This window comes from Geospiza fortis, unplaced genomic scaffold (assembly GCF_000277835.1).
Source record: "Geospiza fortis unplaced genomic scaffold, GeoFor_1.0 scaffold95, whole genome shotgun sequence".
Classification (NCBI taxonomy): domain Eukaryota; kingdom Metazoa; phylum Chordata; class Aves; order Passeriformes; family Thraupidae; genus Geospiza; species Geospiza fortis.
The window spans coordinates 5065593-5091380 of NW_005054333.1; the positions used below are offsets into that span (position 1 = coordinate 5065593).

Here is a 25788-nt window from a genome sequence, read left to right on the forward strand (position 1 = left end):
GCCCCTGGGCCAGCAGCAGCAGCAGCAGCAGTGCGAGGGGCCGAGCAGCGCCCATGGTTCCAGAGCCGGGGCCTGCAGAGAGCTGCGCGCCGAGACTGCTCCGGTCCCAGCGGGAGGTGAGAGTGAAGCTGCCCCGCCGCTCTGCTCTCCGATTAAATGAAGGGCCCCGGGACTCATCATGTGATGGAATTAAGCAGAGATGCATGATTTTGTCTTCAGCTTCTTTCGGCTCATGTGCTTATGACTCATTCCCTTTGCTTTCAGCGTTCCCTGGGATTACTGAGAGACCTGTTTGGAGCCACACCATTCACCTCACAGGCATTTTTTATACTAGTTTTGCACTGTGATCAATTTTTGTACTTAATTTGTTTTTAAATTAAGAATCCAAATTAACTCTTGCCCCAGCCTGATTTACAAGTGTTACTGCAACAGCTCGCTGCATTTGATGAACCCATCGCTCCTTAACCACATGGCTCATCTCATATGCTGGGCAACAACTCTAAACTGAGTGGAAAATGGCCAATTCCAACACATTTCTTAACTGGGCTCCTGATCAGAGGTGATTGTTAAGGAAAATATTATTTAAACATTTAGTGGGTACATGCCTATCCAATCTAACCATGGCTAGAGGTGCCGTCACAGCCCCTGTGTGCTGATGGCCACTCAATATCCATGACCCTCACACAGACAACTGATTGTATAAACTTCTGGATTGTAGCAATAAACAAAAAATAGACTTTGCTGCCCAGCCTAACAATGAGGTATAACCAGTGGCTCAAGAGGGGCAGAGTAGATTGGCAAACACTGCACCTGGTGGTTCAAATTCAGGTTCAATGGGCTCGCCCAGCCCAGATGTTCTTCTACAGGCAGTGCAGCAGCTGCTTTTCACTGAAGCCCTGGCAGCCTTGTGAAGTTTTTGGCTGTTGTTTGCAGCAAAGAACGAGCTTTGGTAAGATGGCAAGGCATAGAGCCAAGTACAGTCCTCAAGAGAATTGAGTAGTAGTTTCAGTGGTCCCAGAGAACAGCACTTGTGAGTGTGACACCAGCCAGCCAGAAACCAGTGAGCTGGGCAGCAGTAAACCATTTTTATTTTGGGCAGGGCAGGTGGAAGTCCATCACTCCAAGGCACTGTCAACAGAATGAAGACATTGCCCAATGGAAAGGGATTTTAGAACTCTTGACTACTTTTTTTTTTTTTTGTCATTTCTTCTATTTTTCCAGTGATTTCTGTTAACTCTGTAGGTTATTACCAGTACCCAGAGCACCCCAGCCAGCATTTCTCTGAGTAGTGCAGGCTCTGATGTCCAGTTCTATGGATGTTGCATATTTAGAATCCGTGCTTCAGCATCGTCCTGGCTGTAGCTAACCCTCCCTGCTGCTGCCAGCCAAGGAGCAGGGTGACAGCAACAGCCTTAGGGCTCCAGGCCTGTTTAAACTGAGCCCTCATTATCTGACAGAAACAAGGGGGAGCATAAATCCAAGTCAAAGCTGTGACTGACTGTGCAAAAAAAATCATATGACTGCAGCGTCCTCATGTGATTGTTGCTTTTTTTTGTTGTTATTCAATCAACTCCATTCCCAGTTGAAATGTCAGGTTTCGAAGGCATTCACAATTATTTTTTAAACCATGTGGGACATTAACTTTAATTTCACTCCTTTGTTTCCAGGTTGTTGATCCTAGAAGTGAAAAGTGACCTTCAAACACTGTGGTTCAGCACTGGGAGCCTGATCCAAAGTCTGCTGGGGAGAAAGGAAGTTTGAATGCTCATTCCCAGGAGGGTTTTGAGAACCTCCAGAGGAAAACTGCTGACAACAAATGCCTGTTAATTAAAACCAAAAATTTATCAGCCTAAAAACAATAAAGTTGGTTACGATGGAGTTTTTTGCCATGTTATTTGATACATGAAATTGTTACATAAATTTTGAGTGACAGTCTGAATAAGAACCAGCTGGTAGAAATTATTAAACATGTTGTAAATAGACTTCAGAGGCACTGAGGATCAGGCCTGTGGTTAGAGGAATCCAAACCCACCAGGGCTGGGCTAATAACTAAAAGGTGGCTTTACTGTGACACTCCAGTCCTTCACATTCTTCCTCCTCTGCTCTTGGGCCTTAGATTACACATTCCTGCAGGGCTGACACTGAAAATATTTGGGTCCATCTGTGGTGTGGTTGCAGCCAACATTCAGAAGAGGAGAGGAGAAGGGAAGAAAGAGCCAGGGGGAACAGAAGTGTAAAGGAAGTGAAAAGAATAAAAAGCTCAGAAAAGTATGATGAGTCAAGACTGAAGGGACCATCTGAAAACTGAGCTGACTTTCCTAAGTGCTCTTGCCATAGCTGACTTGTCTGAAAATGAGTGTCTGAATCTGAAGGGTTCTTGAAACCTGTGGATCATCATCAGATCTTAAATTACCTTTATAGTTTCTACATTATTATTCTTGGTCTCTGAGAAACAGCTTTGCAATTTAAACAAGTGAATTGAATAAAGGAAAAAAGGTTTGAAATATATCCTAAACATTCTCCCAGCAAAGAAACACACATTCAGGGAGATTTAGGGCTTCATCTGACAAAGAAGTGCGTGGGCAGGAAGTGCTTGGTACTTCACAGCTTTAGCAGCTCAGTTATTAAATCTCATTGGGGAGATACACATCTCTGCTACCTGAAGGCTGTCAGATGACAGGGTGTGAACACATCATGTGTACCTGCATGTCTAGACTGACAGAGCTGGCATGCTCACCCTGCTATCACACCACCATCAACGCAACACCAACACAGGAACTGTTTATTGCTGCTCACGGGAACTTTAACCAAAAAAAAAAAAAAAAAAAGAAAGAAGTGCAAAGGACAAAAAAAAATAGAAAGGAAAGGAAAAAAAAAAGGGGATTTGAAGTATGAACTTGGCTTTTGGCCAAGAAAGTAAAGGAAAACAAGACAATCTTGGTTTGGCAGCCAGGTACATTTAGGTAAATATTGTCTGCCATTACCAGTGATCTACCTCTCAAGGGAACTCTGCTTAGGGCTTGACAAATTCTTTTCCTGGGAAGAAATGATCTGTGCCTTGCTTCACACGGGACAGTGGGCATCAGCTGATTGAACCAAACATGTAAACAAAGCTGCCTTAGCAGGCTGCAGTTCTTCTTCTACCAGGAAGGTGAAAAAAAAGCTCCTGATCAGTTTCTAGTATCAACTATCTCAGTTTATCGCTGAAAAATTATTTAACTCTTTCAACTGATCAAACAGGCTTTTAGTAATTCCAGCACCTTTATTTGTTTCCTTTGTAGTAGCTAAAGCTGTGCATTTTACCAATTTTTTATGGGAAAGTGTTTCCTAGCAGTCATACATTTCCCAAATTCCTGTTGTGGCTGGTCATGTAATCACAGAGTGGTTTAGGTTGGAGAAGACCTTTAAGATCATTGAGTCCAACTGTTAACCCAGCACTGCCACTAAACCACTCCCTAAGAGACACATCTACACATCTATTAAACACCTCCAGGGGTGGGACTCCACTCCTTCCTGGGCAGCCTGTTCCAATGCTTGACAACCCATCCTGTGGAGAAATTTTTCCTAATATCCAATCTAAAATTGTTTCCAATTTTAGACTTTTTTAAAGACAATTTAAAAGACTTTTTAAAAGACAATTTTCCAAACTTGGCATTTGACCACAGCATGAGATAAGGCCCAGGGGTGACCTTATCTCTCTCTACAACTACTTGAGAAGAGGTTGTAGCAGGGGCTGTTCAGTCTCTTCTTCCAGGAGACAGCCAACAGGATAATAAGAAATGGCCTCAAGTTCACCATGAAAGATGTAGCATTTTTTTGTGATACAAATAATTTTTGGCCAGATTTGCTCTTGAGGGAAGGCTTGAATGAGCCTGCCACTCTCTGCTTTTTTTGGTCCCTCCCTACAAATTCTAAACTCCCTGCTCAGAAATAGCCATGTGTGTGACAGTGGCCCAAAATGCCTCAGGAAAGCAGCTTGTGGGGAAGGTAGGGGAGCCCAAAAAACATCTGCAGCACTTTGCAAATCCTCACAAGAGCTCAGGCTGGAGACACAGACCCACAGAGTGCCCTGGTCCACTCATCCTCACAGGTGGACTTGTCTTCCCTTCCCTGGTAGGGCTGCAGATGACCAGCAGTTGAAGACAAAGCACATTAACAGATACTGACCATTCCGATTGCACCACACACCCTTTTTAAAGGTATAAACTTTTTTAAAGTTTATTTATTACCTTTGGATAGGTTTGTTGTGGGGTGTTTTTCACCATGATGACAGTGCAAGGAGGAGGTGCAGCATCCTGGCAGCGCCAGGGCTCTGCTGTGCTAGCCCATGGTCTTCCAAAGTCTCTGTAAGCTTCTGGCCTGTTGTATGGGCACCTCAGCTGACCCACTTCCAGTTTTGCAGCTGCCAGAGTTAATTTACAATCTGGACATTGGTTTTACTCTGCTACTTTTCTCATATTGATTTAATGAATTGTTAATGATGTATTTTATAGTCACCATGATTCATGGAGGCACAGACCGCTTCCGATCAGGAGAGTGGAGAATTGCAGTGAAAGCACATGATCATGGCTGCACGAGACCCATATTTTTTATCATATTTTAATGAAATTTATTCAGGCTTCCCTGTTGCTCAGAGGCGTGTTAAAAGATTGATTTTGTATCATTCAGCTCAAAAAAACAATCAAATTTTTGCTGAAAATTTCTGTTTTCTCTAAAAACATTAATTGATAGTTTGGCTAGGAAGAAGAGAAAAATTTCTTTAAAAAAAAAGTTATCCAGAAACAATTAAACCAGCAAACCCCAGCCAAAAAAGTGACCTATCAAGGAGAGTATACTTAATAAGAACATCTGCTGTGTAGACTCCTTGGTGGGAGGACAGTGAAGGAGAAGTAGTCTCACAGCCAAAGGTCCTTTAAAGCTTTTCTAAGAAATAAAGTAAACTGAACATACTCAGTTGCACCTTGCTCCCTGTATATGCTGTTTCATTTATTATGGGTGAGGGATAAGAGCTCCCCACAGAAACTCAGTTGTTTTATGGTCCAGTGAAATTGCATTGACTGCTTAAGAAATAACCTCAGCACTTCCCTGAAATAGAAGTCAGAAATAATGAAAATGCTGGCAGCTGAACTTTAGTGTAACATACTCTTTAATGTGTTAACATCAGAAAAATGGGCAAAATGCTGCATTTTTTGGACTGTATTCCCACTGACTCATAGCAGTAATTCAGAGAGTAACCTCCTCCTTAGAGGGTAGAGCAAGCAGTGAATAGACAGGCAATGGAGAGAGGAGAAAAAAGATAAATATATTACAAAGCAACCAGCCTTCTATCTAAATGCCCCACTTAGACACTAATATTTATGGCATAAAAGGGAGGCAAACTGAGCAAGTGGAGCTGTTGTACTCCCAGTGAGGTGTTGCCATCACCTTAGGACTTAAATCCACCTGGATCCACCTTCTGTAGCTGACAGCATTGAGGAGGACTCACTGGGGGTCTGGGGGGAAATAGAAGGAAAGAGCTCATGCAGGGTTTGGGTTGGGTTGGGTTTTCCCAAGTTTGCCTGCTGCCATTTGTGGTCACAGCTTGTCAGTGTGGGTTAACCAGGGAGGCACAGGAGGAGCGGTGCCAATATTTGCCCCTTCCCACTCATCCATCACCACCTTGTCTCATCTTCTCTACTCAGCTGCTGCAGAGTAACAGGCGGCAGGATCAGGCCCTGATGTCCTGCTGGCAGGGCAGGGGAGGACACTCAGGCTCCTGCAGCCCCAAATCGGGGGTTACCACCGTGCCCCACAGCTGGAGGGGCTCCTGCTTGCAGAAACCTCAACAGGAACTGCTGCTTGACTGGGACAAAGGTGTATTTTTAATGCCCTGCTCCCAAATGCATTACATAATAATCTTTAAAAGTTCTGATCACATGTGGGCAGGGAAATATATTAAATGTATAGGAGTTAATCTTCTGAGTCCATCTTAAATGAACATCCAGGTCCTTTTCGCTGCGATAGGAGCAGTACTGTTTTGCACTGATTCTGTTTTAAATCTGCATTGGAATATGGTTATTTTATTTCAGCTCTCTTTGCCAATACTGGAAAATCTAACTGACTTTACTATGTTCCCCTGTGAGAACCAAAAAATTGATTTAATACAGCAGCCTACTTGCAATCCCTGGCTTAAGTGAAATACTGAGGGTAAAATCTGTCTAGCATGTAGACTGCACTGGTCACCAGAGGTATGAGCCCAGCATGGGAAACACTGTATAACATGGTTAAAGTCAATACAGAAAATGTGTGTGCATCCTGTAATAGAAAAATCTGGTTCTTAGATCTATAATTTAAGCTCTGTCCCCGAAAAGAACAAAATAGCTTAACAAATGTTTCCTCAGCCATGCTGCTTAATTGCAGCTGGTTGCTCAGAGCATTGCTGCATGCAGTGCTCTGGGAGGAAGGGAAAGCTCTTGGTGCCCAGCACGAGAGGCTTCACTGCAAATGGTTCACACTGCGAATGGTTCAGCTCTGCTGCTCATGGACGGAAGAGGAAAAAAGTGATTACAAGAATTAAAAAAGATGAAAAAAGTTATTAAAAAAATTCAGATCCAATGTGCGGTCACTGCCATTCCTCTCAGTAAAGGTTATTATATCCAATATGCATAGTCTGAAATTAGTCCTGTACTGTGTCTGACATCAAAGTGTAAAAAATGGAATAGACATGAAGAAAGAAAGTAAAGAAAAGAGAAGCATAAGCGAAGAGGAGGAAAATGGGTTGTACATTCAAACCTCTATATATTAACAAAATATACTATTCAGTATATATATATTAACTTTTCATGCTGTTGTTGTAGTGAGTGGTATTTGGATTAAGGCAAAAAATAAGTTTTTATGAATTTATAACAAAACAATGAAATGAAAATGGATATTATTTGATCTCTTAGTTACTAATTGTTTGTTCTGTTACATTTCAGAGTACCTACTTCTTCTATTATTACATAATGCAAAATAACTTTTGGCAAGAAAAACTAGTTATTGAATGGTGTGTTGTAGAATGAGAAATAAAAACAAGAAAAAACAGGGTTTGCTAAGACATAGAGGCCAAGGAAACTCAAGTTATAAATAATTCTTCACTGAGCAATTTTTTTATCAGTTCAACTTTTGTGGATGTTCTGGTAACAAATAAAAACTATATCAGATGAGTGCTGAGGGAACACTAATTAATTACTAATACCTTTCCCTGTGTTTGAATTTTATTCAAATCAAGAAGAAATCAAGAAATTTAGTTGAGACACTGACAAAAGTAAAGAAATGTAGTATATAACCCAAATGTCTACATTTGTTTTATTTAGAATATAATGGGAAGTCAGAGCTTAGAAGTCTGAAACCGGGAGCAAATGATGAAGCTGTTTACCTGTTTTGGTGGCCAAATTACTGGATTTCACCCAGATATACATTTATATTCCCTTCCTCTCCTGTGACCCTACTTTTACTTTGAGCATACAAGTGTTTATATTTTTAGGGATAATCTTCCAAGTGGAAAAGCTCAGCTGAAGGTCACTGATGAGTGAAAATGAGGAAATGAACCCCACAGTGACAATGCCATTGGATGTCGCAGCTGTGGTGGCGTTGTCACTTGGCAGTGGAGTGAGAAGTGGCCTTGGCAGTGCTGGGTTAACATTGGGATCTTAAAGGTCTTTTCCAGCTGAATGTGTGGTTCTGTGCAAAGAACATTTCTGAAATGCTCTTTGCACAGAACCACACATTCAGTTGGAAAATGTGCACTGGCAGCAGCAGCCACATTGGCTCAGTGTTTTGCATGGGTGTGGTTTTCACCAATACCTCAGGAGAAATCCAGTTCTGGGTTCTGGTAGATGTCTTTACCTGACAAGACATCTCAAAATTTTCTTGTTAAAATGCAGATGAACTATCAGAACAGTGAGATCAGTTTGTTTGCTTTAATTTTTTGCTTGTGTCTTAGCACAGAAGTGAGTTACAATGCAAATCTCCCTGTCTAACTGGAGCGTGGTGGAGAGCTTCAGAACAAATTCTCAGGGCCTTGTGGCTGAGGACAGAAGGGAGAGAGAACTTTCAGAAAAAATGTCAAAAACAACATTTCTGTCTGAGGCTGCTTTGCAGTGTCTGCAAGACAAGAGTTCTTCATCATCTTCTTCATCTCAGCTGTGCAAACTGAGAGGGAAAGCGCAATGAAGTGGAGTGTTCCAAACATCTTCTGCAGATATGAAAAAGATGCATGAATATGAAGGAGACTCCTTTGCCACTCTAGTCTTTGAGTAAAAAATTTATTAATAATTCTACAAGTGAAGGAGGAAAATCAAGTGAAGGGAGGGTTAGTAATATTTTAAGCAAAATGAGCTCTGCAAGTATAACAATATGTAAAGTACCATGCAGCTGTATCTGTAATTAGCAATAACCACCTCAAGGCTCTGCCCACTGTGCTGAGGAATGGCAGTGTATTTCTGATCCCCTACATTCCCCTAATGCTCTGTTAAGGACATGTGCTTGCAGTGATTGAACACATTTGAAGGCAACTTGGATTTATTTCTTCAGTTCATATGAAATGGGAAGATTCTGAAAGGAAGTGACTGAAAGTGACATTATGTTTAGCAGCCCACCAAAGCACAATGAACCAGCTCCCCTTCCCTCTGGATAAGCCAGCATGGTCTTCCAGGAGCCAGTACCATCTCTGCCTGGGATTGATCTCACACTGACACCTCCTCCTTCGTTTAAGCAGCTGAAATGTTTCTGGGTAGCTAAATTGTGTAGATAACTGTATGAAAATCACAAAGTATTTAATTAAGGATTTTGTGCCAGGTCTTCAAGACTTTTAGAGTTACAGCAACTTTAAATAAAAGTTAAGGAGCATTATGAATTTTTTGAAGTCAAATGTAGTAGAGCTTAAGGACATTATTTGGTTGTGCTGAAAGGCACAGGGAGGACATTTAAGCTGTTCCATAGTGACATGCTTTGGGCTTCAAGTGACTTTTGTTGGAAGGCTTCAACATAGTCTGTTCATACAGATAGAAGTCCAAAGCTCCAGAAAAGGCAACCTCCTTGAAATTTTTGCTCACATTACAGAGCTAACTCCTCATCACAAATCTGCACTGAAAGCAGAGGGATGTGCAAACTCTGCCTTGTATTCATCTACATACAACATGTTTTATAGTTTTCATTCCTGTGGTATTTGAATGTTATGCATGTGTTTTCAATTATGCAGAATTCTCTCTCAAAATGTATTTCTAATGGATACTATTTTTAAATTGAAAAGTTTCAGGTTATTTATCAAAGAGGAAAGGTGATTTCCTGTTGGGTGGGGACCACCAAGTCATCCAGAGCTTTGAGATGACTTTAGTTAAAACAAGTACCCATGATAAGAATGGCTTTGGCTCTTAGGAGCTAATTCTGGTTAGAACATAAATGAGAACTATCCATTATTTGAACAAGAGCAAATATAGACTAAAACAAAGCAGGGAATTTAAAAGACACTCCATCCTTAGTCATTGGATTCTTGTTGGATGAGTTCTTTTGCTAGGCCTCAGTTTAGAGCCTTTCAGTCCCCTTTGGTTAAATTCCTTTCTGAATCCCAGCTCCTTTGGTGTTTAAATCAGTCCTTTAATGCTTTTGCAGAAGTTTGTGTAGAGAAAGTTGATGGACACAGGTTTTTTGCCAATATAATTTGTAGAGATAGGGCTGAGAGCAGGCAGATACAGTTTCAAGATACATCACAATCTTTAGTGAGAGCTTTAAAATTCAGTAAAAAAATTACTGGCCAGGGGGATTATAATGGACAATTTGGGCAACCAGAAGGCTATTTAATTTTATTTCTTATGTATCTGCAAACCATTAAAAAGAAGCAATTTTGTCCAGTATATGTAACCTTTCATTTACCTTTAAAGTCTCCAAATAAGCATATATTAATTTAAATTCTAACAGCTTACAGCAGGTTTTCAAATTGAATAGGGTGAGAAATTTTAAAAGGTCATAGGAATAAAGGCAAGACTTATCTGGTTAGCTAAAAGGATTCCTTTGATGTTTTTATCTTCCCAAGTTTCACTGCAATTAAGAACTGGCAAAACGAACTTGCTAATAGAACCACTTAGTGCTGGGACCACAGCAGTGTTTAGCAGGCATAATCAGCTATCACTGCTTTGTGCTAAGCATTTCATGATCATGTAATGACCATCCAGGCAGCCAAGCACCAGAACTGCAGGAGCATTTCATGCTCTCTTGTGGTTCTGCAGTACCACCTTTGCTCAGCCAGTCTTCCACCACGCCAGCCGTGGTGTCCTGGACAAATGCAACCCGACCTAGCACTTTCCTATTGTCTGTATGATTCATTAATTGTGAGCAAAGGGTGCTCTTGTATTAACTCAAGCTCTTCTGGTAGCCACAGGGTCAGCAGGGACACTTTGGTGGGTTCCAGTTTGGCCAATAACAGCACCTGGGGCAGGGAGAGAGCGGCAGCAGAGAATGAGAACGGGCAGCATAGTTGCACCTTTTTTGTATGGTTAGGGCAACGCTTTGGGGAGCCAGGACACAGAGGAGAAGGTGCACAGAGATGCAATCCCCTGCCTGCTGGGGACCCAAGCAAACTTCCAGTGTCATCCTTTTGTCATTATCATGTGAGGGACTTCTCAACACCTGCTTCCTTTCTTTTACCCTCTCAGGCTATAATGGGCCACAGCTGAAGCAGGCAGGAAGGAGGTTCTGTCCCCTGGCAGTGAAGGTGTTCCAGGAGTGATGCAAGAGGGATGAAGGCTTGATCTGCTGTTTTTGTGCTCTTTGTTTCCTCTTACATTGACTGGGCGAAGTCTTGCCTGTTTCAAAAGTTCTATCAAGCCTTGTATGATAACTAAACCCCTATCTGGAGATGATGGAATATAAACAGGCAGAAGCTGCATCGTGCTAGAGGACTTGTGATTTCTGTTCAGTGGTGTTTCCTGTGAAAAGCTCATCTAAGCCATGCTCTGGAGTCTGCCCAAGCTTCAGTTTATTGGTGAGTTTAAATATTCTTACTCACACTTGGGTTGCCTTGAATGTTTTGGATCCTTTTCAGGGGGCCATGGTTGCCCTGTGGAATAAAGGAGGCTCTATATACTGATGCATGGACAACTGTCTCCAATTTGAACAGAGGCAATCATTGGCTGTTGGGGCTTCTTCAGCCTGCTGTGTGTGAGGGAAAAACATCTCCTATTTTCTGGACTTGTTCAGTCACAATCACACTCCCCTGTACCTTAAGTCTTATGGAGTAAGTTACATTTAAGATTAGAAGATGAATGAGTATGCAAATTTCCTCAGCTGAACTGAGACAGATGTTTCTTCAAAATAATCAGGATATGTGAAATGTCTTGAAAAATTTCATATACTTTGGCAGAAATGCCATTCTCTGCCAAATGAAAGAGCAAGCAAATTAACATATTGTGCCATATGACAGGATAAAATGTTAGTCACACATTAATAGGTTTGTGCACAATTATTTCTAGAAACTGATCAGAAGGCAGAAAATGTAATCACAATTGTTTTATTTTAATCAGATTGTTATTTCCAGTTTCATTTAAGTGAAAGATCATTCATGGTTTCTGTTCCATCAGAGAAGCCCTTCTGCAATGATCCTGTTTTTCTCCTAAGTTCTGGGAAGCTGGAAAGTTCTACAATGGCAGGGTCCTAGGAATTCTGAGAGAGGACACTTGAGGTCCATCTGCAAAGCTCTTGGATCATGGATAATTTCATTGATTTCCATTAGGTATGAAACTGGCAGTAAGTTGGCAGTTCCCACAGTGAAGTCATCAGCTTTGGTTCTTTTACATCTGAACTTACATAGCACCTTGTTCCTTGGTCAACTTCATGTTTGAACATGGAAGAATCTTGCTTTGATACTTGAAACAAGATGGTTTTGAGCCACAGAACGTGTGCATGAAACCTAATTTCCTATAGTTTGGTGCCCTTTGTCCACTTCAATACCCCAATGAGGCAAAAGTCTGGTAAACTACTCTAGATACCAGATTTCCATGTGCTGATCAGCCAGCCAGTTGCTAACAGCATTCATAGCAGCTGAGTTTAGCCTGCTTTTCCTTCCTTGCCAATTCTTACTATAGCTGTGAGAATATGGTCATCTTTGAAAATTAATTTCCTGAAAATTTGCTGTGGGGTTAAAAAAAAAGACTGGTGCAGCGGGAACCACAGACAGAGGATCAGATGGAATGATCAAAACCATGTAATTTTTTAGGAAACCTGCTAAAATTGAGTAATTTGGATATAAATCAGACAGCATAATGGATTGGACCTCAGCAGTTTCCTGGCTCCTGTGCTCTTATGTCAGAGACTAAAATTGGTATTTGGGGGTCCTGCATTCATGGGGAATTTTTCAGATGGATAACAGCCAGCACCACAACCCTGGGGCATCTTCTCTAAGGATGAGTCCACACTGAGGGCCTGTGAGAGCTGAGCAGAGCACAGGAGATGCACAGTGTGCACTGGGGCTTTGTGGCTTCTGAGTCCCCTGGCTGACCTCCAGGGCTGTGTGAATCATCACAGGCCCAGCATCAGAGGTGGGAATGCTGGAAAATGCAATTTATTTCCTCTTCCTCTACACCAAGTACTGCAATAGATACAGACTTCTAAGTAAATTATTCTGGATGCACAGCTATAAATTTCAATCACACACACTCTAACAGATTTTTTAAAACAACAACAACAAAAAAAATCACATATTGTTCTCATGTACTCTTTAGTTACTTTATAGGACTCCCTCTGTTCGTGACTGTTTCTGTTATTGTTGGAAGAATAAACCTTCTCAAAATAGATCATCGTTAGGATGGAATCTGTCCAGTGACCACTTAAGTAGAAGTTTGCTGCCAGAACCAGTTTATTTCAGCTGTGATCACGAGGTTTTTTTGTGCATTTATTTGTTTGTTCTTCAATGCTGTCTGTAATATTGAGACACTCTGCTAGTATCTTTAATGTTATCCAATGTTTTTCCAAAACAAGGTAGATAAATACATTAGAAAAGGTCAGAGAGAGATCCTTGTTATTTTTCAACAGACAAGACAGCCTTATATGTCATCAGGTGTCCAACATACCTTGGTTACTTCGGTATGGACCTATTACTGGTAACCATATGTATTTCCTTCTGCAAGAACTGACTTAGATTGCTCGTGTTACTTGTATCATGTGTGCTCTTTGATAGGTGCTGCTCTGAAGCTTTGCTGTGAAAAGGAGGATGGCCTTGTGTTTCAGCCATATAACCCAAAGTTAGGGTGTCTGGGTTTTCTCCCCTGACAGTATCATGAATTTCAGCAAACTTGCCTGAGTATTTTGTGCCCTTTTTTCTCCTGTCTTTTCCTCATTTTCTGTACAGCGACACACAGAAGGGAAAAATAGGAGAAAGTTAATTTGATTGTTGTCAGACACAAACAATTAAGCAGCTGTTTGCAGACACACTACAGTCATTCCTGTGTGGAGCCCAGAGGTGTCTCCTCCTTTCCTGGGTTGTACACCTGATGGATGACAAAACGTGGTGCCCCCTCCATCCCCAGTGCACTGAAGGGATGGGGGACTAGAGCACAAGCCAGAAGGAAGGTACATCACTGTATCAGTGTTCTTTGGGAAAAAAGAAACCTTTAGATGTGTTTCAGACAAGTGCCTGGAGAAGCAGCAGCACTCTCCTGTCAGGGGGGAGCTTTAGCACCCCTGGGTTTCTAGATGTAGTACTCCTGAGAAGTGCAGGCAGAGGCAGCTGTCAGGGAAGAGCAGGCAGGAGGAGTTCACCAGTGGTTATAGAGCATGATCAGAGGTTAAGTGGGACTCATTTTGCTGGAAATGCCATGTGATGGGGAGTTTGAATATGTGAGCAAAGGGCACTGATGGGACAGAACCTTGAAACAGCACCAGCTGGAAAGGCAGGTCATGCTGGAGCTGTATCAGCCCCCAGGGTGGTGTCCAGCCCTGCCTGGGTGCTCGGGCTGGCTTGGAGGTGTCTCAAGTCATGAACACCCTGCACCAATATCATGGAAATTTCCATGCAGGCTCAGGTAGAGGCAGAGACCTGTGGAGAGGAGGGGTTCCTGGTGGCCATTTCCCTCTGCAAAACCTGCACAGGGGGGCTGAGGAAGTCACTACTCCATGTGTGCAAATGTAGGGGACTTTGGGCAAGAGCTTGGAGGATTAGGAGATACACAGGGCAGGGAGTATGTAGCCATGATATTTTCTGAAAAATCCTTTCCTTATAATTTTTTCTCCTGGGAAGCTGAGAGGCCTCAGGAACAAAATGTAAACAATGATTATCTGCTGCTGTGGAATGCAACAGGTGCATCTATGATTGGCCTCATGTGGTTGTTTCTAATTAATGGCCAATCACAGTCAGCTGTCCGGACTGTCTCAGTCAGTCACAAGCCTTTGTGGTCATTCCTTTTCTGTTCTTAGCTAGCCTTCTGATGAAATCCTTTTTTCTATTCTTTTAGTATAGTTTTAATGTAATATACATCATAAAATAATAAATCAAGCCTTCTGAAACATGGAGTCAAATCCTTGTCTCTTCCCTCACCCTAAGACCCCTGTGAACACCATCACAGGAGTAAAGAAATCGGTCTCCAGCAAGTCAGGTAGGTTAGATAGAGGCAGAGATGTCTGAAGCAGACTCCAGGCAGAAGGATCTGCAGTAAAATTTGAAAAGGCCTTATCTCAAGTCAGGCAGGTCTGCCTGCAGGCTGGGGCTCTCTTTTTGGCTCTGCCAAGCTCCTGGGGTGAAGTTCAAGCAGTGCTTCACTTTGCAAGGGCCTGTTGGCCCCCAGCCCATGGGAGCTCCTGAACAAGGCTATGGGAGAATCCTGAAGGCCCTCTTCTGCCCCAAAGAGTTCATGTATCCAGAATACAGAAAGTTCTTCTCCACCTCATCTATTGTCTATTTGTCATACAGGAACAGTAAGTGATACCAGCCTTTTTTTTTTTCCTAATGCAACCCCTGGTTATAAACTTTTATTTCAGTTTTATATTCTTTTAGTTCTATTTAATCATTGCAGATACTTCAGGAAAAGCCATACTTGCAGAAGTAAACTGTAATAACAAAATTTTAATGTGCCTATAAAGAGTGCTTTAATACTGAAGTGCATCACAAGCCAGAGATGCACAGATGCTCCTCAGGAAGCCACCACAGCACTGGGTAGCCTTTTCTCTGATGGAAAAGCTCTCAGAGATCAAAACTATACCTCAGTCTCCTCTTGAATGTGAAGTGACATGGTTTTACATGCACACATGCAAATGTTGCTTGTTAGATTCACACAGGAGGGTTGGTTTATTTGGTATAATTAGAACTAATCTAGTTCGTTTGTAGGGCATATGCAATGGGAATATTTCATGTGACTTGCAAAGATAAGGCTCCATTGAAGAACAGAATGTTCTTCCTTGATGTTGCCCAGAATGCATTTAATTTGCTAAGAACTCACTGCCACAACAAAATAGAAATTCAGGTGGAACAGGATATAATTGCTGCAGGTACTTTAAAACCACCAGATTGCATTGCTGATGACTGCCATGCAATTAGCAACGTAACAGAGCTGCTTGCTGGAAGGGGAAAGGCATAAAACTTGTTTCTTATGTCCCTCATGTACATGGTAAGAACAAATCCTACTGGCTGTGGAGGAAAGACAAAGCAATCCATGTACCTGAACAAAAATGTGCATCAGCCTACTGACATTTAAATCTTGTTCTTCTTGCTCTTCTTCCCTCCATTTCAAGATCTGGCTTTGGTTTTTTTGCAAGGCAGTAAGTCCCACCAAGGAGCCTGTTGCGTGATACCGGAAATTTGCAAGGGTGTTGGAGATTAAATGAGCATATTGCCTAAGGCTGAGCTGCTAAGAACAACTGTGGTTTTTTACTTAGCTATTCTTAACAGGAGAACCAGGCAATTGCAAGTGAGAGTTTCAAGACCGAGAGGCATATTCACTCCCAGGGTTAGAGAGTTAACCTGCCTCTTTCAACTCAGTGGAGAGAGGTTCCCTCTTTATGGCCAGCACCCTGAATCATCCCGAGGACAGGCGGCAGGCACATAGAGCTCCCTGCCCCAAATGCTCAGTGTTGCAACCCTGTCACTCTCTGTGAAAGTACTGGTGCATTTTGGTTCAAAGGAGCTGATCAAATCTACTTGTGCTGACTGCTGCATCCCTGAGGACATGTGCTGTTAGTCCTGACAAGCAGGGGCTTGGTTCTCATGTTTTGTTTGGCTTGGCCAACCAAAAACTTAACAGAGGTGTAGAACAGGACTTTTCCAGGTGGGAAGCTTCCTGTCTAAGGCAAGTCTGTGAAAGTAGCACAATATTCTGGTTACTAGAGAAGTCCTGTTTCCTCCTTCCTGAGAGGACACCCTCTCAAAATGATAGTCATTGTATGTTGCAGCGTCTGCTTTCACCGAGCAGTAAATATTCAGCTCTCAAGTTATCTCCTAAATTCTCATTTCCAATGGCTTTTCTTGCACTCTGAATCTCCTTCTACTCATCTTGCAGCTCTCTGGCAGCTGCAGGCTCAGAGCTAAGCACAGCATTACTGTAGCTATAGGAGATTCCTACAGCTCAAACTGCATTTTCCTGATCTGAACCAGCATGACTTCAGATCTCACTTACTGTCAGCACCTTTGTACTCTACAGTTTGGTCCCACTCTCTGAACACTAGAAGTCCAGACTTTTCCTTCAGCTTCCATTAGGCTTATATTGGGTTAAATATAATTAGATAGCTACTTAAATTGATATCAATTTAGACAAATTGTCTAAATAGAATTTGTGGTTTTTTTCCTCCACTGTTGCTCAGGTAAATCTCTCTCTATCTTCTGCATTAGGACATGGGAGGTGGACTAGAAAAAAAAGCATTCACTCATAGATGTTTCTGATTAATCACTAACCCTAATCATGGTCACATAAACCTCTGAAGCCTCCTAAATGCTTGTATCAAATGCCTTACTAAAAGCCAGTTGATCTGTCTTTGCAATCTCCTCAAATTATTTGTAACTGTCAACAAATTGAGTACCTTTGCTCACTGAGGTATGTTTTTTCCTTGGTCTGCTAGCAAATCCCTGGTGCTCTGCCACTTATCTGAGTGATATCACTTACCAAAACTGTAGCAAGTCCATTATCTGATTCCCTTACTGACCTGTACAGCAAATTATCTGCACTCCCACTATGCTGAAGTAAGCTCACATTTCACAAATATTTTCTTACTTGTTTTCATCAGCTGCTGCACGATATCCTTATTGATTTTCAACCATCCCTCATTTTGAGTACTTTTTAAATAGATTTCCACTGTTTCAGTCTTATCCATCTCAATTCAGTGTTCCTGTATTAATAGGATTTTCATATTCTTTTCCCTCCCCAGGCACATTTATGAAAGCTCTTCTTTCCTCAGCCTTCTGGTCTTTGTTAATTTATTGTTGTGGGTGCCCTAGCTTATTCTCTGAGGCTCAAATCCGCTCAGCTGATTATTTGCAGTCCATCTTCCCTCATTCAGCGTAAGGCTACCCTGCCACTTGCTGTTGCACATTGTGAAACTACAGAGCATGGGGCTACTGTGATCTTTCAATTTTAAGACCTAATTTTTTGTAATGCTTTCTGAGCTTCACAGGTTTCTTTTCTTTTCCTTCTTGGATGCTAAATCACATTTTGAGATCTGCCAATGCTGCTAGTATGTGAGGAAAACAGGCAGAGAAAATTCTATTTGTTAGATGCTGGGTTGCTTCCTCAGCTGGGGCAGTGGAGAGTTTTTCTCCTGTATACAGCCAGCCTCAAGTGCTGCTGTCTGGGGATTAATCCAGGGTATCTTGAAAACCAAATCTTCATTCTTTGAATTAGTTGTTTGCACCACACTGCAGGAATTTCAGTGACTCATAAATCCTGTTATTTCAAACTAAGGGAAGTACTTGAAAATATCACATGGAGCTTGAATGTTCCAGCCTATTTCACAGACCCAGATGTTCAGCTAATCAGGGGACATTCCACATCTTTGCTTGGACACTCACCTCATGTTTCCTGCTTTAAATCAAAATACAGTAAGTGACATCTGTGAGTTTGCTGCCACCCCATATATGTTTTTTATATGCCAGACCACGATATTATCACTTTCTGGGGAGCAGCCATATACCAAACAAACAAACAAACAAAAACAGTTGCAAAAAGGAGAAGTTAAAAATGAAAGAATTGTAGCTAATAGAAGATACTATTTAGCCTCCTTTGTGCTAACTTTGATATAAAGTATACCAAAAGCAGAAAAGGCAGAACAGAAGAAAAAAAAAAGAAAAAAGAAACACAGTAGAAATATTGGGATAGATTTCTTTGGTCTAATAAATTGTTGCCTAATTTCTGTAGTTTAGTGAGCCCCCTAGAGTAATATTATTCCCTTCTCTTCTGTTCTATCCTTATCCCTACTTCTGCAGCCAAACACCCAGCTTGCCTTTTGCCAGGTAAGTCACATCACACTGCTCCCTGCCATCTTTTCAGAAGCCCATTTGTGAAAACACCAAATCCTAGTACCTCTGTATCAGTAATTTTTAAAAAATTTTAAGGGTGAGGAGATGATTTTAAAAACCACGTTTGATCAAACTTTTTTTATTTTTTGTTGTCAGAATTAGGAATACCTCACCTAATCTTTGTTTACTAATGGCAATGTGACATAACATTTAAAAACTCCCTTCTACCTCTAGGTCTCCATGTCTTAGAAGGATGCTTGAGAACATCTAGCCAATACTGTTTGGGTGTGTGCAGGAGAATATCCAGATTTTTATAGCATTAATTTTTTTTAAAGCAAAATACTTCCATTTAAAACAGCACATGGTCACTTTTAAGCCTGAGAAGCTCCTAGAGCAGTTTAGCAGCAACAGGCTGCTGAGATATGCAACATCTGCAATTTCTGCTGCTGAAGTACATCTGCACTGAGCACACACTGAGGAACCCGGATCTCCATGAAAGCTGCAGTGTCTGCCCCCAGCCTGCCATTCTAGATGCTGTTCCAGTCGTTCCCACGCTTTTAGCAAGCCAGTCTCTGATGGACCTGTGGTGGGGCATACAACACAGGTGAAGTTTTATGTAGGACCACGAGGTCCATACTGAGAACTGAAATGTTATCCACAAGTGTTAAAGAAACCACTTATGTAGTTATGTGTATCCTGAAGTAAACTTTTGCTTTCCTCTTAAGATGAGGCCTGGCAATTATAGACTACTAAGGGGAAGGCCGGATCAAGAGCAAATGTTCTCCTTCCCCGAGTCTAGGATATCCTCTGGAAGACTCCTGACTCCTGCTTTAGAGTGTCTCAGCAACAAAACTGATCCCTTAACATCATGACTTCAGGAGAGGTAACATTAGTATATGCACCCATCAAGTGTTGAGAACCTGACAACAAAATGCCATCATTCACCATCGTTCATTTTATCAGAAAGGCAGTTTTGCTACTACTTGCAAAGTTTCACCTAAGAGGCACCAAAATAACAACCCACAAGCTCCTTCTGCAGGATGAATGCTTTCAGGGCTGTATATGACATTCCTGTGGGCTTGGTGACCTCAGGTGAAACTACTAGCAACAGCTGAATTGTGTCAGCTGGAATAGGAACTAGCTCCCAGGGGGCAGAAAAGTGTTGTGTGGCACAGACCACACAGGAGAAATCCCTCTCGCTCGAGACACAGCCTCCAACCTTCACAAACCTTCAAAGAGGCATAAGAAAAGGCTGTCCAACAACAAGCACTGGTACTGCATGTGTCTTTCTAGAATTCCATTCACAGTAGGCTGTGAATATTTGACTGAAGCAACGTTTCTTTTGACACAATCTTTTTATAAAGTGTTTCCCCAGAATTTCACAGGACAACAAATAGAAAGAAATACTCCCTTTTATTTTCAACAGTTCACTTCTCAGATGTAAAAAGCCTGTCCCAAAATAACCAATAAACTATAAAATACAAAGTCCACATGTTTATACTTGTAATTTTATTCCTGCAGGAGACTTGAGAGATGAAACAAAAGTTAAAAGTAGTATTTATTTCAAAACATGTTACTTCTGAATAAACTTAAAAGGTCGAAAGCATTTAAAAGTTCTAATGGTGGTGGCTTCAGAGGAATCTTTCCAATTGTGAACTCCTTTGCTTCAAACTGTTGCCACTCTTCAGCTGACAGTTCGCTCTTGGGAGTGAATAACTTGTCTGAGGCAGGGCTGGAGTGGGTGGCTGCAGCAGACACTGAGGTGACAGGATGTGCAGAGGCACTGCCGCTCTGCCCAAATAAAGCACCGCTCGAGGGCGAGCCAGAAGGGGCTACCGTGGCACCAAAGGCTCCAAAGGCTGCCGTAGTGGGGCTTGTCCCAAATGCAGGAGGGTTTGCAGCAGCAGAAGAGCTCCCAGCAGCAGGGCTGCTCCCAGATGATGCTGAACTGATGAGGCTGGAACTGGCTTTAAAGGAGAAGCTGCTGGCACTGGTACTGCTGCTGCTGCTGCTCACAGGAAAGCCTGCAAGTAGAGAATTGACAAAAATATTAGAATTCATACCCCAGGGATACTAAATCAATGCTGTATTTCAAAGATGCAGCAGCAAACTACAGAAAATGTGTAAATGTTTTGGCTGTTAGAATGGGAACTTACTTGACAGCCCAAAGCCTGAGGTTTGCTGTCCTCCCATTCCAAAGGCAGGTGCTGCTTGAATGCCCGTGGCCTTGAAAGCAGAGAGCTGAAAAAGTTCCAGAGACATACATGAAAACTAGATTCTAAAACAGGGAACTCTCTCTCAGTAGCTAGTTGAAACAAAACCAGAGCTGCCCAGTCCTACTCAACCCAACTCCAACCATGCTGGACAGTGATCACTCCTCACAACTGCCTGTTCTTGCAGTGCTTTCAGCGCTCTAAGGCCATACCTGCTCTTCTCTGTAAAACCCTCCAGAAATGCAAATCTGTAACAACTGATCGATTTCTGCCTTTCAGTCAATGACTTGATCCCCTCTGGGAGCTCTCATTCTCATTCATACAATTCCAGGTTGTGCTCCAGGTCTGTATTTAGGGCACAGCTTTGACTCACTCTGTTCCCTGTCCTCAGCACATCTCTGTCTGTCACTGTCTCCTGTGGTAAAGCCCAAATCCTGCTTGTCCACCCTCAGCACTGAACAGACCAAGGGCTGGGATCACATCACTCAACCTTCCCTGCACTTCATGCAGCCTGCACTCAGAGAGAGCCACTTCCTCTGCCTCCCTCATTATTTCATATGGACTTGAACTCAGGCATTTGCTTCTGCAAACCCATCTCCATTCACAAGTGTCTGTCACCTTCCCAGCACCAATGACTCCTTCTGTCTTCACATGGTATCCAAAGGCTTCTCTCCCACCTGTCCCTCAATTCTGACATTGGCCAAATGCTCTATTTATCCTAAGGTGTCCTGGAGGGGAATTCTGGTCCAGTCTGCTGATCCTCTCTTGGAAGAGTCAACATCAGCACATGGGAAAAAGGTGTGGTGGGGATTGGCCTCTTCCTGGTCATGTACACAGCCAGATGCCAAACTTAAGCTCTGGTTGTTTTCATGTGGCTTGCAATGAGAGTATTCCAAAGCAGGGATCCAGCTGCTGCCTTGCTAACATGGAAACCATGCCTTGCATGTTTTTTCCCAGTTAACTGAAGGGGTTTATAATAGCACCTGGGATTCACTGATGTCAGGAGTCCAGAGAATATGCCCAGGTTGCACATCACAATTGCCACATCTCAGAAATCTTTTTAGCCATAATAAACATCTGTGTAAACTACTTCATTAAAAATGACATCAGGCCCAGAGACATGATGCCATTTGTGAATACCTACCAAAGACGATTTTGTGGATGCATTTAAACCTTTCAACTGAAGTAGCCGATTTTTCCATTGTAGTGCTAAGTTTTGAACAGCATCTATCTGAAAAGAGGTAAATAAAAACATGGTTTTATTATTTAAGACATCAAAACAAAAATGTCATCTGGCAACTGAAGGGAAAAAAGATACCTAGAATTAAAAAAGAAATTTTATTAACCCAATAAGATATTTTCTTTCCTGAAACTTCAACATGAGGAGCTGATGTCTTTGTTTTTAACAGAGAATTCCTTTAAACTCTCTTACTATTGTCCTTAAATCAACCCTTTTACTTTACATAGGAGTAACATTCAAACAAGTTCTGGGACTTTTCAAATCCAAGTCGGTTTTTTTTTCTGAATTAGATACTTGGGGAAAAAATGACACAAAACAAGATATGTAAGTTTCATATATATGAGAATAGACTCTTCAATCTGGCCTTTCCACTTATGCGCTCACTCACTAAGCTGAAGTCCTAAGATTTACCTTAGCTTCTTCTACATTTTCAGAAAAAACCCACCCACTTTCAAAACACTGTAATTCAGAACAGTTCCATTGTATCATCCTAAAATAATTAATTTTGATGAAATTAACTTCCTTAATTTAAATTAACCGCCTTAGTGTGATCCATCAGATAACTGCACAGAACAGTGAAGCAATAAATGGCATCTGTGTCCTGGTAATTGTGATTTAGTATTAAGCAAAAACCTAAAAAGTCTTCAAACAACCTTTCAGGAATTCCAAAAGTGTATTTCCTACATTTATACTTAAGTTTAGCAACACAGCTAATTTGATGCCTGGCCTAATTGAATTTTCTCTAAAACCTAAACAAGTAAAACACCTAGTGTCACAAATGCCTGCAAAAATTGAGTGAGTAATCTTTTTGTAGACAAATTCCTTCATTTTTCAAAAGAGTCTTACACCACAAACATCAATAATTCTTTTGTGTCTAATCACATGCTGGAAGATCATGTTGCTTGGTATCTGCTTCTGTACAACAAACTGGAAAATTCAGATTTTGACCTAGTTTAAGAATAGAAACATGGAAAAGACATGCTGTACTTAAACATCTTGTAAGACAACTGTATCATACAGTTATCATCTATACACTGAGAGTTAGGAAAACTTGCATTTACTGCTTTGATGAGATCACTATTTATCTATTTATTTAAATAGCCATGGAGAGCAGATTGTTTATTATTTTTTATTTATTATTATTTTGGTTTATTATTTTAATTGAAGTTTTAAAAAAATTATGTGTCTCTTGTCTCTAAAAATGCAATTCTGGTAAATCTAAACCTATGAAGCAAGAATGGTGACAAGAGCAATTCCTTCTGTAACACAGAACCAAGAAGAGGAAAGAGTTCAATGTAGTTTGAATTAATTTGTACTTGCATCTATCCAACAGCCTCATTTCTTTCCTGGCACAACACTAAACTCTGTTAGCTTCCTTGGTATTGACAGGACTACAAGGAAGGAATGATATATACACACTGAGAGATGTTTTATATAAAAACATATGTTTTACTTCCAAATGAGTATATACATATCTGTTTCTAGAAAGTAAGTATCTGATAATTTCGTCATTAATTCCCTGCAACAAAAGTATCTAAAAGAACAAGTTCAAATTCTATTTAAAGCACCAAATAACCACCTCTAACAATCAAACTGCCTAACAGTGTATAAGGCATTAAACTTCTGAGACAAGATGCAAGTAACTTCTACAAATAACACACAGGAGCAGGGACAAGATTCAGTCAAGGAGTGTCTATTTTTGCATTCGCTTTAATGCACAGGAATTGAAAAATATTTTGGCATTCTGATAATTTCCTAGAGTTGCAGATAAATTAATCAAGAGTTGCCACCTGAAGAACAGTAGCAAGTCCTGTCCCAAGAGTGTCCACACCAGCCAACATTTTATAAATACTTACATAATTCCCAATGATATTGTTCGCTCTGCTGTCATAATACTCCACACGCAGCTCTTCTGGCGAGACATCTGAAAAGCCTGCAAGGACAGGAAGAGTCAAAAACCTCCAAGAAAACAGACTGATACTTCCAACTGCCCTCTCCATTTATGAAGACACGGACCTTGATACATTGTCTCTCTTAAGAGAGTTATACTTAGAGACAAAAAAAAAGATTCATTACAGAGTGTCAGCTTGATTGTCTCTCTTACGAGAGTTATACTTAGAGACAAAAAAAAGATTCATTACAGAGTGTCAGAGGTGTGAACGTCCAAATTGAATTTGCCATCCACTAATGCTCCTTTCTGCTGTATCACAAGGCAAATCATCACCTGGAAATGGATGCTCAGAGGTACAAAAATGTTGCAAGTCACAGAAACATCCTCAACAGCAGCAATACACAACACTGAAAATATTACCTACCTGAGACATTCGGCTTTTCTTTCATTGGTGAGTAACATGAAAATATCCATTGTCCAGATGATTCCCAAATTTCCATGTCTTTCACTACACATTCACTAACAAAAAAAAAAAAACAAAAAAAAATCACAGATGAAGGTGAAATTGCATGGTCAAACCAAAAATGCCAGTAACAACCAATTCAAACAATTGGTCAGAGCTGAAAACCTGCTACCATGAAAACCAAGTGTTTTCTTAATGTAATCTTAAAAAAAGTAGTGGAAAGTGTTTCAAAGCCTTGCTTCTTTGGGAAATCACAGTCTGCTGCCTCTCAGCACCTGCCCTGCAGCTGCTGGCCACTTGTAACTGACTGTAACATACACTTCTATGAAACCAATAGTTTTGCTGTTGGCAGAAAGATTCATTGTCAAAGTGACAAAAAACTAAGTAAAATACTTCATTTTCTTAAAGGGGCTCTGATTTCTTATTTTCAAGCACTGAAATCCGTTTCCCTCCTTATCCTCCTGATTACAACTTAAATACCACACTATCTTACTAATATCACAGTTGACTGTCTGCCCAGCCCAGGTGCCAAACAAGGATCATTTCCTCCCCATGCCAGCATCATTCCACAGACCCAAATGAAGTGATGTTCTCTATGTTTCTTCCCACGTCCCAGCTTTCTCCTCACGATCCTGTCCTCTGCATTATCTCTAGGAAGTCAGTGAGCTTTCAACCTGCTCATTCTAAATTCTTCCAGTAAGACAGGACTGTAACTTACAGAAGTCTCTCCTCTTCATCTTTAGAGCCATCAGCAACACTCTGACTGTTGGCTAAGGCAGAGAACCTGTTCTGTGAAAAGCCTGCATTTCTGCTGCTGCCTCCTGACGATCCAAAGTCAGAGGAGCCAAAGAATCCTCTTCCGTGATCTCTGCTGCCACCCCACGTATCAGACTTGAAGGAAGATGGCTGGATAACATTACTGTATCTCTGGTTAGAGGTACCCCATCCTCCTCCTCCTCTTCCGCTAGTACCTGCCAATTAAAACAAGCAAACAAAAAAGCAAACAACAGACATTTTAAATCATTAAGATATGAATCAACATCAACAAAAACTCTTAAGTATAACTAGTGTTACAGTGACAATAAAAAGTTTGAAATTTAAACATAGTTTTTTCCCAATAAGTTAACCTCATTATTAAGTCAGCTTAACTAGTGAGTTACCCAGGGTAGTTCTCAAGTCCTGCTTCTCAAACAGAACAGTTTGGGTTGGAAGGCATCTTTAAAAGTCATCTAGTTCCATCTCCCCTGTGCTTTAATGAGAGAGACACCTTCAACTACATCACCGTGCCAGCAACAACTCGTGGCACTGCAGAAAGACACTGGCTCAGTTTTGCTTAGGTTGTTTCATGAAGTAAGTACCCCAGCAGAAAAAGATTAAATTGAACACACCATAAATTTATGTTAGGGGCTCCTGCCTCTGTAGTTCCAGCAGGGGCTCTGCTCCAGCACAGGGAGCTCCTGAGTTTCACTTTGAGACCTCGGACACACCTGTGTGTGTTGTTACAGGCAAACCCCTTCCCTCCTTCCAGCAGGA

The 25788-nt window shown here is 41.4% G+C and overlaps 2 protein-coding genes across 2 annotated transcripts in view; both read right to left on the minus strand.

Moving 5' to 3' along the window:
* Positions 1 to 17307, minus strand: part of GPNMB (glycoprotein nmb) — a 34902-nt gene extending 17595 nt beyond the window's left edge. Inside the window, exon 1 of the mRNA XM_005421785.2 lies at positions 17208 to 17307. Coding sequence (XP_005421842.1) covers positions 17208 to 17307 — 100 coding nt within the window. The remainder of the gene's footprint in view (positions 1 to 17207) is intronic.
* A 2535-nt stretch (positions 17308 to 19842) lies between these two features.
* NUP42 (nucleoporin 42) overlaps positions 19843 to 25788 on the minus strand; it is a 9981-nt gene continuing 4035 nt past the window's right edge. Inside the window, exons 3-8 of the mRNA XM_031057633.1 lie at positions 24974 to 25226; positions 24217 to 24311; positions 23758 to 23834; positions 21806 to 21892; positions 20605 to 20689; positions 19843 to 20472 (exon numbers count right to left, since the gene is read on the minus strand). Coding sequence (XP_030913493.1) covers positions 20012 to 20472; positions 20605 to 20689; positions 21806 to 21892; positions 23758 to 23834; positions 24217 to 24311; positions 24974 to 25226 — 1058 coding nt within the window. The 3' untranslated portion in view covers positions 19843 to 20011. The remainder of the gene's footprint in view (positions 20473 to 20604; positions 20690 to 21805; positions 21893 to 23757; positions 23835 to 24216; positions 24312 to 24973; positions 25227 to 25788) is intronic.